The sequence below is a fragment of the Lonchura striata genome, chromosome 9 (assembly GCF_046129695.1).
Source record: "Lonchura striata isolate bLonStr1 chromosome 9, bLonStr1.mat, whole genome shotgun sequence".
In the NCBI taxonomy this organism is placed as follows: domain Eukaryota; kingdom Metazoa; phylum Chordata; class Aves; order Passeriformes; family Estrildidae; genus Lonchura; species Lonchura striata.
Window position 1 is genome coordinate 13,583,015 of NC_134611.1, and position 11,402 is coordinate 13,594,416.

Consider the following 11,402-nt stretch of genomic DNA (forward strand, 5'->3'; position numbering starts at 1 on the left):
CTGATGCTGAGAGCTGCCCTATCTCCTTTCCCAATCCATGACACACTTCAGACATCAGCCCGTGTATTTCACTGTTTTGACAGGGACTGGATGGGTCTTGGAAAAGCTGTAATTTCCTAAACAAGTCACTGCTTGGAGGACTGTTAACTCAGAGCATCCCAGTGCTCTCTCCCTCTACCACCATTAAAAGTCCTGGCCCAGAGCATCACCTTTTTTGCAGCATTTCCTCGATGAAACGGGTCATCTCTCCAGCACTGGGGGAAGTCTGAAATCCCCTTGTTCTGAGAAGAGCTGCTCAGGAAGACAACCAGCCCTAATAAGCATCCAAGGGCCTCTGTGGTGTGCAGAAGCACCATGTTCTGCTAGACCTGTTACCTCTGGCCTTTGAACAGGACTGAGGGTCCCAGGGATGCCATCTGTTCATGCCCATCCACTGCTCCCAGCTAGGACTCCCTGTCTTGAGGTATCTATGTCCAGGGCTGGAAAAGTTGGGCTTCTGCTGCCCTGTGGTTACCTCAAGCCTGCAAGTGAGGATAGCAGAGACATTTGGATGCTCTTCATGTCCAGGGTGCAGTTTCCCTCCTGCATAACTAGCTGTCAAGTTAGCAACACCAGCACCAACTCAAGAGTTTAGGACTTGTCATCATGGCTGGTGCCTTGAGAATCCCTCTCCCCTTCTTTTGGCTTGCTTCTCCCCCAGGTTTTCCAGGCTTTTGGATGTGCCTACAAAAACAGGCAACCGAACCTGGCTGCAGAGGCCCTGGGGAAATGTGCTGCTGCTTCTGATCATAACCAAGCATTTTAAGAAGAACCAGATGATACAGTCAGGAGTTCTGTTGGGTGCTTTGACATGAAAGGAGCAGGAGGGGAGGAGGGATTTTACTTTTTTTTCTTCCTCTGAGGTCTGTGCTTCTCCTTACAAGTTTGTAAATCAATCCATGGATCTTTCTCCCCCCTTTCAAGTCAGTCTCAGACTGATCCCTGTGCCCATGTGCTGAGCACGCAGCCTCGGGAGCCCCACACGTGCACAGCAGCAGGATGTGTTCAAAGGCATTGCTGCAGGCAGCCCCTGCCTCGCCTTGGCAGCGCCCCAGGGAGAGGAGGTGAAGCTGGGCTGGGCTGGGCTCTGATGTTGCCTCCTCCTGCTTGCCCTTCAGGTTGCCTGTCCTGGAGACCACGGCACCATCCGGCGACGTGACTCACCCTCACCACCTGGTCTCGGTGGTCCCCAGCCGGTACCCGCGCTGGTTCACCCTGGGCCACCTGGAGTCACAGCAGTGCGAGCTCGCCTCCACCATGCTCACGGCAGCCAAAGGTTGGTGGCAGGGCAGTTGGTTTGATGGGATGATGGTGCACAAGAGGATAGAAGAGTTTTTACTGGAGAAAGGAGGGAGCTCTTGCTTCTGCTGCCACTGGCAGAGACTGGTTGGGTGTCCCATTAGTCCCATTGGTGTCCCACTAGCAACCTGCTGTGGGCAGGGCATGATGAGCTGGCTTTGAGAATCTGGGGTTTCTGGGATTCTTGTCTCAAAGGGTTTGTGGCCCAGCAGGGCAGGATGGGAATTTCCAATGAGGTTCAGGCAGGTCTTGCAGCCACGGTGCTGCAGGTCCTGGGTAGTGCCCAGGTGATGCAGGACTATGCCTGCCCCGCAGCACAGACAGCTGCCAGGCCAGCAATCCCTGCCAGGCATGTCGTGAGGTCATGCCATGGTTTATTTTGAAGCTGTTTATCCTTTCACCTCTGTTTTGTCTCTTCCACCCTGTGGTAATGATCCTGCATGGGCTGTGGGAGGGAGAAGACCTCCCTGTGCACCAAACCAAAACTAGCTTTTGTTGGAATCAGCAATGCTGGGTAGGACATTTTGGTCCCAGCTGCAAGGGGCTCGTGAAACACCTCACTGGTCTCTTGGGCCTCTTCAGTTTCTGCCCAGGTACTATTATGAAGGTGAGCACAGGCTTTTCATTAAATATCCCCCTACCAGAAACAGACCCCATCAGGGTGGCAAGAGTCTCGTGTCCCATGAGGATCAGTGAGCCAAGCAGTACCACTGCCCTCTGATGTCCAGGTGCTGCCAGCCTGACAAGGAATGTTTTTCTTTCTCAGTGAGAGGGAAGGGAAATGAGCTGTCAGAAAGCTCCAGCCTTGCTGCCTTGGGAGCCTATTCTCTCCTTCCAGCCCCCTCCTCTAGGTTGCTTTACCAGGGCTGATGGTGTTCTGCCCAATTTGCAGTGCTCAGATGAAGAGCTGATACGAGGCTTATTCTTTATGTGTTTTTCTCCCTTCCAGTGTCTAATGGAATGAGGTTTTTATGTTGGGATTGTAGGGCTGTTGGATTGCTTTTGTTTTTCCAACTGTCCCCTTCCTCAGGTGCTCCCCTGCTGTAGCATGTCCTAATGTTATCCTGCAGCCTCTCTTGCCCACACCCCTATGAGCCATTTTAGGGAGGCTTGGATTTTGGTGGCAGTGCAAGTGGCTGTGGTGGGTGGCAGGTGATATCTTTAGCTATGAGTCACCCGAGATGTGTCTGTGTGTCCAGGTGCAGCACTGGGTTTTTCACACTGCTCTGCATGATTTGGTTGTCTTTGCATGAGGTTCATCTGCTCAGTCTATGACTAGGAGTAGAAATAAAGCTGGAACCTAATGTGGCATGTTAGGACCTCTGGTCTGCGCACATCTGAAAGGTCCCACTCCCCACACTGTGTTCCACAGGCACTGATAGGAGGATTTCCGAAGCTAGGTGCAGGATCATGGTATTAATATGCCTTGATGTGTCCCTCTTCCAAGATCTTGCCCCATCTCCTGGTGCTATCATATATCCTAGCACCCACAGCCTCCTGTAGCAGGAGACCCGCAGCACCGCTGGGTGTTGTGCCACAAACCCCCTTCTTTGGGGATAGCTCAGCCTGTCTCAATTGTGAGTGCTGTGTGCCTGACCTGGGACATTCAGAACCAATGTGCAGCAAGTCTGGGTAACCCCAGCCCAGCCTTGCAGAGGGAACTTGCTGGGCAAGACAGTGTGTGTGCATTAAACAGCTTTTCCTCTTCTTAATGTTCCTGGATGAAGACTGATGTTTCTGCAGCCATTCAGTACTAGGCACCTCCCCAGGCCCCTCCTTTTCTGGGAAGAAGCTGCTCTACAGCTGTCAAACTTGAGGCCAGGGTGGAACATCCAGGTGTCTGGAGATGTCTGCTAAAGACAGGACATGTCTGGAATCACTCAGGTTTGTTTGTCCTCTCTGTGAGAGGATGAACTTGAGTGAGGACACTTGCTGTAGGATGTATCACTTCCTGGGGAGGGTGCTCCATTTTAGACTGTTGGACTGCAGGACCTGATCCAGCATCACTGTATCCCTCCGTGTTTGTGTCCAGAGGGGCTGGCCATGGTGAAGGGACTGTTCAGCTCATGTTGCTGGCAAGAGATGGGGCTCCAGGGCAAGTTAGAGGGGTGCCTGAGCCATCTGACCATTCTTGCTTGCTCCCAGGGGACATGCTGCGCCTACGCACGGTGCTGGAGGCCATCCAGAAAAACATCCACTCCTCCTCCTTGATCTTCAAGCTGGCTCAGGATGCATTCAAGATTGCTACGCCAGCCGACAGCAACTCTGACACGACACTGCTCAATGTGGCGCTGGAACTGGGGCTTCAGGTGATAATGCTGGGGATGCTGGTGGCCCTTCTGTCCCTCTTGCTGTGGTAGCCGTGCTGCTTATGGTCTTCCACCAAGCAAGGTGTCCCATGTGGATGGAGCTCGTTGATCCCTGCATGGTCCTGAGCAAGGGACCACAGCCCTGGGAAGCCCCTGTGCTCACTGTGGTTTGGGTGGAGGTGAGGTAGTGCCAGGTAGTTGGTAGCCAGTTGAACCAGAGGGATTTTTGGGGACCACTGCTCTTTTGGGTGGCCTCACTAGAGCCCTGCAGGGCAGCCAGTCACCCCAAGTTTGCCTCGCAGGTGATGCGCATGACCCTGTCCACGCTCAACTGGCGGCGGCGGGAGATGGTGAGGTGGCTGGTGACATGTGCTACCGAAGTGGGTGAGTTCATATGCGCTGGGGGATCTGGCCTGCATGCAGTGGGAGCAGGGTTGGGCATGGAGATCCTTGGGTCATGTCTACCCCTGAGCATCTGACTTCTCCTGAGTCTCCTATTTCTTCTTGGGTAACTGAATTTACCTCAGAGCACCAGTTGGCAGGGTTGGGACTGCAGCCGGTTTTGAGACTTGAATGGGTTCCCTGTACCTGGCCCAGGCCAGTGGTGGTCTCTGGCCTCTGCCTGTCCCCCTCTGCCTTGTCCCTCTTGGGGCAGAGGCAGCATCTCAGCGCTGCTGTGGGCTGGTTTTGCCCTGTCTCCAGGTTTCAGAGGAGCTCCATGGATATGCTGTGACCACAATGTTTTCTTGCAGGAGTGAGGGCCCTGGTGAGCATCCTGCAGAGCTGGTACTCACTGTTCACTCCCACGGAAGCCACCAGCATTGTGGCGGCCACAGTGATGTCCCACAACACCATCCTGCGCCTGAGCCTGGACTACCCACAGCGGGAAGAGCTAGCCAGCTGTGCCCGCACCCTGGCCCTGCAGTGCGCCATGAAGGACCCTCAGAACTGCGCCCTGTCTGCCCTGACCCTCTGCGAGAAGGACCACATCGCCTTCGAGACCGCCTACCAGATCGTCATTGACGCCGCCTCCACTGGCATGACCTACACCCAGCTCTTCACCATCGCCCGCTACATGGAGCACCGGGGCTACCCACTCCGAGCCTTCAAACTGGCCTCACTGGCCATGACACATCTCAACCTGGCCTACAACCAGGACACGCACCCAGCCATCAATGATGTGCTCTGGGCCTGCGCCTTGAGCCACTCTCTGGGCAAAAATGAGCTGGCAGCCATCATCCCGCTGGTGGTGAAGAGCGTGCACTGTGCCACAGTGCTCTCGGACATCCTTCGCCGCTGCACCATGACGGCGCCAGGGCTGGCCGGCATCCCTGGGCGCAGGAACTCGGGGAAGCTGATGTCCACTGACAAAGCCCCCCTGCGGCAGCTGCTGGACGCGACGATAAGCGCCTACATCAACACCACCCACTCCCGGCTCACCCACATCAGCCCACGGCACTATGGGGAGTTCATCGAGTTCCTCAGCAAGGCCAGGGAGACCTTCCTCCTGGCACAGGACGGGCACATACAGTTCGCCCAATTCATTGACAATCTTAAACAAATCTACAAAGGCAAGAAAAAACTGATGCTGCTGGTGCGAGAACGGTTTGGGTGAGCCCCGGCTCCTGCCATGCTCACTGGCAGGGTCTGGCCGCAGCACGGGGACTCGGGAGAGAAGAAGGAAGGAAAGTGGAGATCAGCTTCCCCCCATCGGCAGAGGCTGCTCTGTTCTGGTCTTCTATTTCTTTTTTTTTTTGTTTGTTTTCTTTTTTTTTCTTTTTTTTTTTTTTTTTTTCTTTTAGTGTTACTCTTTCTTGGATTTAACCATTTCACACACTGAGAGGATCCAGAGATTCCTTGGGCACAAACCAAAAGGCAACCACGGGGAAAAAGGATGGTTTACTCAGCCCCCTGCCCTCCCTTGCCAATACCAAAAGCTAACCTGGAAATCTAATACCTCTTTCCTGAAGGATGTGGTCGCTGGAGGGATACGAAGGTTGCAAAGTGAAAAATCTTTAAAATTATGTGGGGAATTTAATGAAACAAAACAAAAAAAAAAAAGGAAAAAAAAGCAAGCAAAGAAACCTGCGACACTAGAACCTCATGCGTCACCAAAAGCGATGGCTTTGCAGAGCGCTTCTCCCGCCCGCCCGAGACATGCAAACTCCTCTATTTGTGAAGATACTTCAATAAAAACAAGTAAAAGTAACTGTTCTCAGGGATTGCTTACTAAAAGTAACACAAAAAAAAAAAGCATTTATGATACTGTAAATACTATAGTATATGTGTCAATTATTAAATTGTAAAGTTATAATTATTTATAATTCTGTCTTTTATTTGGGGGATACTTGAAATTGTTGTGGGCTGGGGCGATTATTTTTATTATTGCTATTATTATTATTGTTATTATTATTAAAACTATTATTTAAAAAACCCACACAAAACCACAGACAAAAAGAGGAGGAGGCACACGAACATTTCTCAGGTTCCCATGGCATCGTCAGCAGCAAGAAGGGTGTGGGGGGGAGGCGAACATCTACTCGACTCACAGCCCTGGGACGGACGGATGGACAGACGGACGGAGGAGCAGCAGCCCAGCAAAGGAAGGAACTCGGGGCGATGCTCACTCGGACACACGCAGATGCTGGCGATGGAGGACTCAGCCCATCGCAGGGCAGGTGCAGGGTGTGAGTGCCTGGGCGGGCACCAGGGCTGCCGGCTCCGGGGGAGGGAGGGGCAGCCGCGTCACCTTCCTGCACCATTCCCAGCTCCGTGGTGCAGCCAGCGCTCAGCCCTTCCCAGTTCACCTGGTGCTGGGGGCACACTCCAGCTCCGGGCTAGTGGCTCTTCAGTTTTGGTTCATTTCTTTGCCAGCAGGTTGGGAGGGCTGGGGGGCCAAGGCCAGTCTGGATGATGACTTGTAGTTAGAGGATGTGCGCTAGTTATCTGCTGTCTGGTTTAATTTTTTGGCAAGTGACTTGTGTCCGCGCTCTGGCCAGGAACCCAATTGTACTCGGTCTGTGTCGCCACCGAAATAGCGGTCTTCAACCAGTCTCTTTTTTTCCTTCCCTTTTTTTTTTGCGTGCGTGCGTGTATGTGTGTGTGCGACCTCTTCATCTGATGTTTAATAATAAAAGGGATGAACATTCCTGCCTGTGTCTCTCCTGCCTTTCTCTGAAGTCAGCGGGTGTCACCACACTTGTGCAGAGCAGTGTCTCAGCCCCCTGTGGTAGCCAGCTCCTGTGCTCTGAAGAGGGGGACAGAGCAGGGACAAGGCACCCCAGTTGCTTCTGGGTGCAGCTCCCTGCCATCTACAATGTTAGCAGGTCCTTGCCCATACCAGAGACATGACCCTATTCATGCCAGCTAGACCAACGTTTCTCCGTGTCTTGATCCGTCCTGCCGCCAACCTGAACCACAGTGAGTGTGCTGCAGTGTGGAATGGGGTGGCAAGGACTTGCAACTCAGGGTTCCTGGGCTGCTTTTTGCAGGGTTTGCTGAGCCCCAGGCAAGCTTGGATCAGAGGAGATGGGGAGGTGTGCATGGGGGAACACTCTAGGACCAGGGGGTGAGCCTAAGGAGGCTTTGGGAGCTGGAGGAGGAGGGCCGTGGTGCCTTTGTTGCCATCCCAGCCAGTGTGGCAGGGTGCTGGTGGTGCTGTGTCAGAGCTTCTCCTGCCATTTTGCCAGCTGTCTCCCAGGTGAGTTCTGCTGGCTCTCACAGCCCCTTCAGACTACCCTGGGTTGAGGACACATTGCCCATTTCAACCTGAGCAGGACTGTGGGACAGCTGATGCTGAGTCTCTGCCAGTGGTGGGCTGTGAGCCCCAAGCGCCCAGGCTGTGACCCTGCCAGCCTCGGGCAGCCCACCTTCCCTAGCAGGGCTGAGCACATCCATCCTCAGGAGATGGCTGTTGTGTCCCGGGCTCACATCCTCTGTTGTAAGCATGGGCACTGGCAGCCTAGCAGGGAGAGGCATCCTCCACAATTTGCTGCCATTGCTGTTTCCCCATTTTGACCTGCTGGATGGAGCTCAGGGGCTCCCCCTCACCACACATGCTCCTCTAGCAGCCTGCCATGACTTCCCCTCTCCGGGGTGTACAGTTCCCCATCCCCCCAGCCAGAGCTACACGGCTGCTGCAGAGAAGGTCCTGGTTTAATGCTGCAGCCCAGCCTCGAGTGAGCCCTGTGACAACACGGTCACTGTGCCCAAACCAGAGTCCTGTGCCCAGGGCCCCAGGCTCAGCTGTGCTTGTTTATATGACGGGAATGAGCATGCACAGCTTCCACAAAAGCACCCACATGTTCAGGGTTCATGTCAGGGTAGAGGCCATGGCCCAGGTTGGCAATATAGCGTTGGGTGCCAAAACTCTCCAGCATCTTCTTCACCAGCTCGCCAATCTTCTCCTGTAGGTATGGTAGGAAACCACGTGTCAGACAAATCCACTCAGGGTATTTCACCCTCACCAGTCCCCCTCAGCTAGCCTGAGGGGATGTTGGGACATGAGCCAGTGCTGTGGGTAGAAGGCCTTTAACACAGGCTAGAACTAGCCCTAGTTGCTGGCAGTAGCCATAGCTCACCTTGGGTGCATAGAGAGCACACGGATCCAGGTTCCCTTGCAGGGTGACATCTTTTCCTATCTGTGCACTGCAGCAGGAAGGAAGCAGGTGAGTTGCTGCATGTGGTAGAGAGACTGAGAGCAGCCAGGTGCCTGCAGCCCCTGCCACAGGACTCCCAGGAGCCCTCAGCGCAGCCTTTAGAAGCTGTGCCATGGTGGCCCAACTATCCCCACCTTTGGAGCAGCAATGTCCAGGCCTGGGATGCTTCAGGGCAGAAGAGGAGGTCAGAGTACCTGGTCTGGGATCCTGCCCAGACACCTGAGCCCTGAGTCAGACTCTTACCGAGCTTCTTGGGGCCGGATGGTCCAGTCGAGACCAACGACCTCGTAACCAGCGTGGGCCAGGTCACGCAGGGCATAGTGTGCATCCTTGGCAAAGATGATCTGGGGAGGGAGGAGATGGGCAGCAACTGCTGTGGCTCAGATCCCTCTCCACAGGCTGGACTGAGGGAAGCAGGTACCAGGGGATGCACCCCTCTCCAGCAGCACCCAGATGTCAGGGTCAATCCAGGCAGCCCTGACTCACCATGGGCACCAGGGGTAGTGCCTCCTCCTTCAGCTTGCTCTTGACAGCCTGGGCAATGCCCCGGATGTAAGGCAGGGCGAAGTCCTGAAACAGCTCTGGGCCCAGATGCCCTGCATGGGACTCAAACAGCTGGAGCGCCTGCCAGGGACACAGAATCCTTTAGGCTGGAAAAGACCTTTAAGATTATTGAGTCTAACAACCAAGCACTGCCAAATCCACCAGTAAAGCATGTCCCCAGGTGCCACATCTACTTGTCTATCAAATGCTTCTAGGGATGGTGATTCAACCACTTTCCCATGGGACTGGGAGAGCAGCAACTCAGTCCCTCCTCCTCCTTCCAGATGCTGGATCCTCTCTGCTCCCTATCCCCAGTTTCTGCCTTCCATCTTAGCCCTGTCCCCATTGCCCCAGGACACACCTGCGCTCCAGCAGCCACCTGCCCCACCAGGTAGTCAATGATAACGTCAGCCAGCAGGCGTAGCAGACGGTGGCTTGCCTCGGGGTGACGGTAGAGCCAGCTCTTGGCCTTGGCCATTGTAGTGGAGCCACCACCTTCAATCATGTAGGACATGAGCGTCCACTGTGGGAAGGAGTGAAAAGAGTAACGGAGATGAAAGAAGACACGAAGTCCCACTCACAGTGCTGAAGGTAGGACCTGTGAGCAACCCAGACCTGGGGCACAGCTGCTCCTGCACTGAATGCCTCCTGTTATGTGCCCATTTAGCACCCACAGCTGGGGGTGCCATAGCTGGTCTCACCCCAAGAGAGCAGAGGAGCCCATCAGGAAAACCCACACAGAAGAGCCATGCCACTTACCGGTGCCCCCGAGAAACCGATGAGGGGCACCTTGCCCTCAAGGCTGTGTCGTGTCAGTGTGATGGCCTGGAAGACATAACCTAACTCTGAGGTGACATCCACCTTCTGTCTCAGTTTCAGCAGATCCTCCACCTCCTTCAGGGGTTCTGTGAACGTAGGTCCTTTGCCAGGGACCATGACAACCTCCATGCCCAGCGCCTGGGGACGGGAGAATGGAGAAGCAGGAATGGATTCCGCCCTGTTACCAGCTGCTGTTCCCTGTGGCATTGGCCATGGTTCTTACCTGGGGCACCACCAAGATGTCAGAGAAGATGATGGCAGCATCCAGAGGGAATCGTCTCAGTGGCTGCACAGAGGAAGAGGCCACATTAGTGAGGGGTTGCAACTGCCTTCCCATGGAGGACCTGGTCAAGCACATGAGGCAGTGGAGTCCCCAAGGGCTGCACAATTTACTGAGGCCATCCAGGATGGTCAGAATCAAAGTTTCTCCCCATCCCCATCTGGGCAGACAGAGGGGGACACACGGACCCCTGAGTGATGCTCACCTGCAGAGTCAGCTCACAGCACAATTTGGGGCTCCGGCAAGTAGCAAAGAAATCCTGTGATGCCCGTGTCTCCCGAAACTCTACAAGGAACCACCACAAAGGTTACGGGGTGTTTGCTGAGGTCCCCTGGCTACCCCCCGCATGCCTCCACCACTCACCTGGCAGGTAGCGGCCAGCCTGCCGCATGCACCACACCGGGGTGTGCTCCGTCTCCTCCCCGCGCGCCGCTCGCAGGAACGTGTCGTTCTTCAGCCTGGGGAAGCCTTTGGGGCTGCGGAGCACAGAGCAGGTACAGGGTGTCACCCACGAGGGGTCTGGGTGCCCTGCCAGGCCCCCACGACTGGGGCATTGGGTGACAGAGTAGGCGGCTCGTCCCCACTCCCTGACCGCAGAGGAGGCTTGCGGCCGGCTGTGACAAATGTGATAAATTCTCCCCACCACAGCCCAGGACTTCTTCCCGCTGAGGGCCATCGGGAGAGAGGCGATGCGCTGCCCAGGGCCCAGAGATTAAGTTATCGGGGCCAGCAGCTGCTCCCGCCCGGAGAGATGTGGGGCGAGCGGGGCAGGCGGTCCTGCACTGCCCCCGGTCTGTGCCACGCGTCCCCAGCCTCCGCTGTGGGGCTGCTGGGGTCCGGCCTGCACCGGCGAGGGGGACCCCGGAAACCGCGGGGCCTATGGAAACAAAATCCCGAAAACCTCCATGTGCGACCAGGGACTCAACCAGCACACCAGCGGCCCTGCTGATCCTTCCCAGTGCAGATCACCCCGCTGCCTGCCCGCCCGGAGCTCCTCCAGTGACCCACTCCTGGACTCCTGTGCCAGCACCACGATCCCAGGGCCACTCCAGTGTCCCCAGTACAGGATCTCAGCGCCAAAGCACTATCCCCACTGCTCCCAGTGCCAGACCGCCGTTCCCAGAGGCACACCAGCATCCCCCGTGCAGGCGCCGAAACACGGCCCCGTTACCACACCAGGAAGAAAGGCAGGCCTGCCCGGTCCCGTTACTCACAGGAGCCGCTCGCCACCCTCCATGCTCCTGAGCTGCTCCCCGACCCCTCCGTTGCCTCCCGACGCGGCGCGGTTCGCCCCGTCCCGCCCCCGTCCCGCCCCGTCGGCGCCGCCATCTCGACGTAGTCCCGCCTCTCTCCCGCCGCCATCTTTCCCCGCCCACCGCCCGGCTTCCCGTCCCTCCGTGCGCTGCCATCTTGCCCCGCTCCTTGCTCCTCTGTACGTTGCACGGGGGCCGCCAT

The 11,402-nt window shown here is 55.9% G+C and overlaps 2 protein-coding genes across 2 annotated transcripts in view; one reads left to right on the forward strand and one right to left on the reverse strand.

Annotated features, from left to right (window-relative positions):
• Nucleotides 1-6,796, forward strand: part of ZSWIM5 (zinc finger SWIM-type containing 5) — a 96,998-nt gene extending 90,202 nt beyond the window's left edge. Inside the window, exons 11-14 of the mRNA XM_077785369.1 lie at nucleotides 1,158-1,315; nucleotides 3,484-3,647; nucleotides 3,950-4,031; nucleotides 4,400-6,796. Coding sequence (XP_077641495.1) covers nucleotides 1,158-1,315; nucleotides 3,484-3,647; nucleotides 3,950-4,031; nucleotides 4,400-5,262 — 1,267 coding nt within the window. The 3' untranslated portion in view covers nucleotides 5,263-6,796. The remainder of the gene's footprint in view (nucleotides 1-1,157; nucleotides 1,316-3,483; nucleotides 3,648-3,949; nucleotides 4,032-4,399) is intronic.
• A 988-nt stretch (nucleotides 6,797-7,784) lies between these two features.
• UROD (uroporphyrinogen decarboxylase) lies at nucleotides 7,785-11,402 on the reverse strand. The gene is given in 11 exon segments (XM_021528495.2): nucleotides 7,785-8,053; nucleotides 8,228-8,294; nucleotides 8,549-8,649; nucleotides 8,792-8,929; nucleotides 9,210-9,371; nucleotides 9,608-9,805; nucleotides 9,891-9,953; nucleotides 10,153-10,232; nucleotides 10,311-10,423; nucleotides 11,162-11,321; nucleotides 11,324-11,402. Coding segments are annotated over 11 exon segments (1,326 nt in total). The 3' UTR covers nucleotides 7,785-7,888.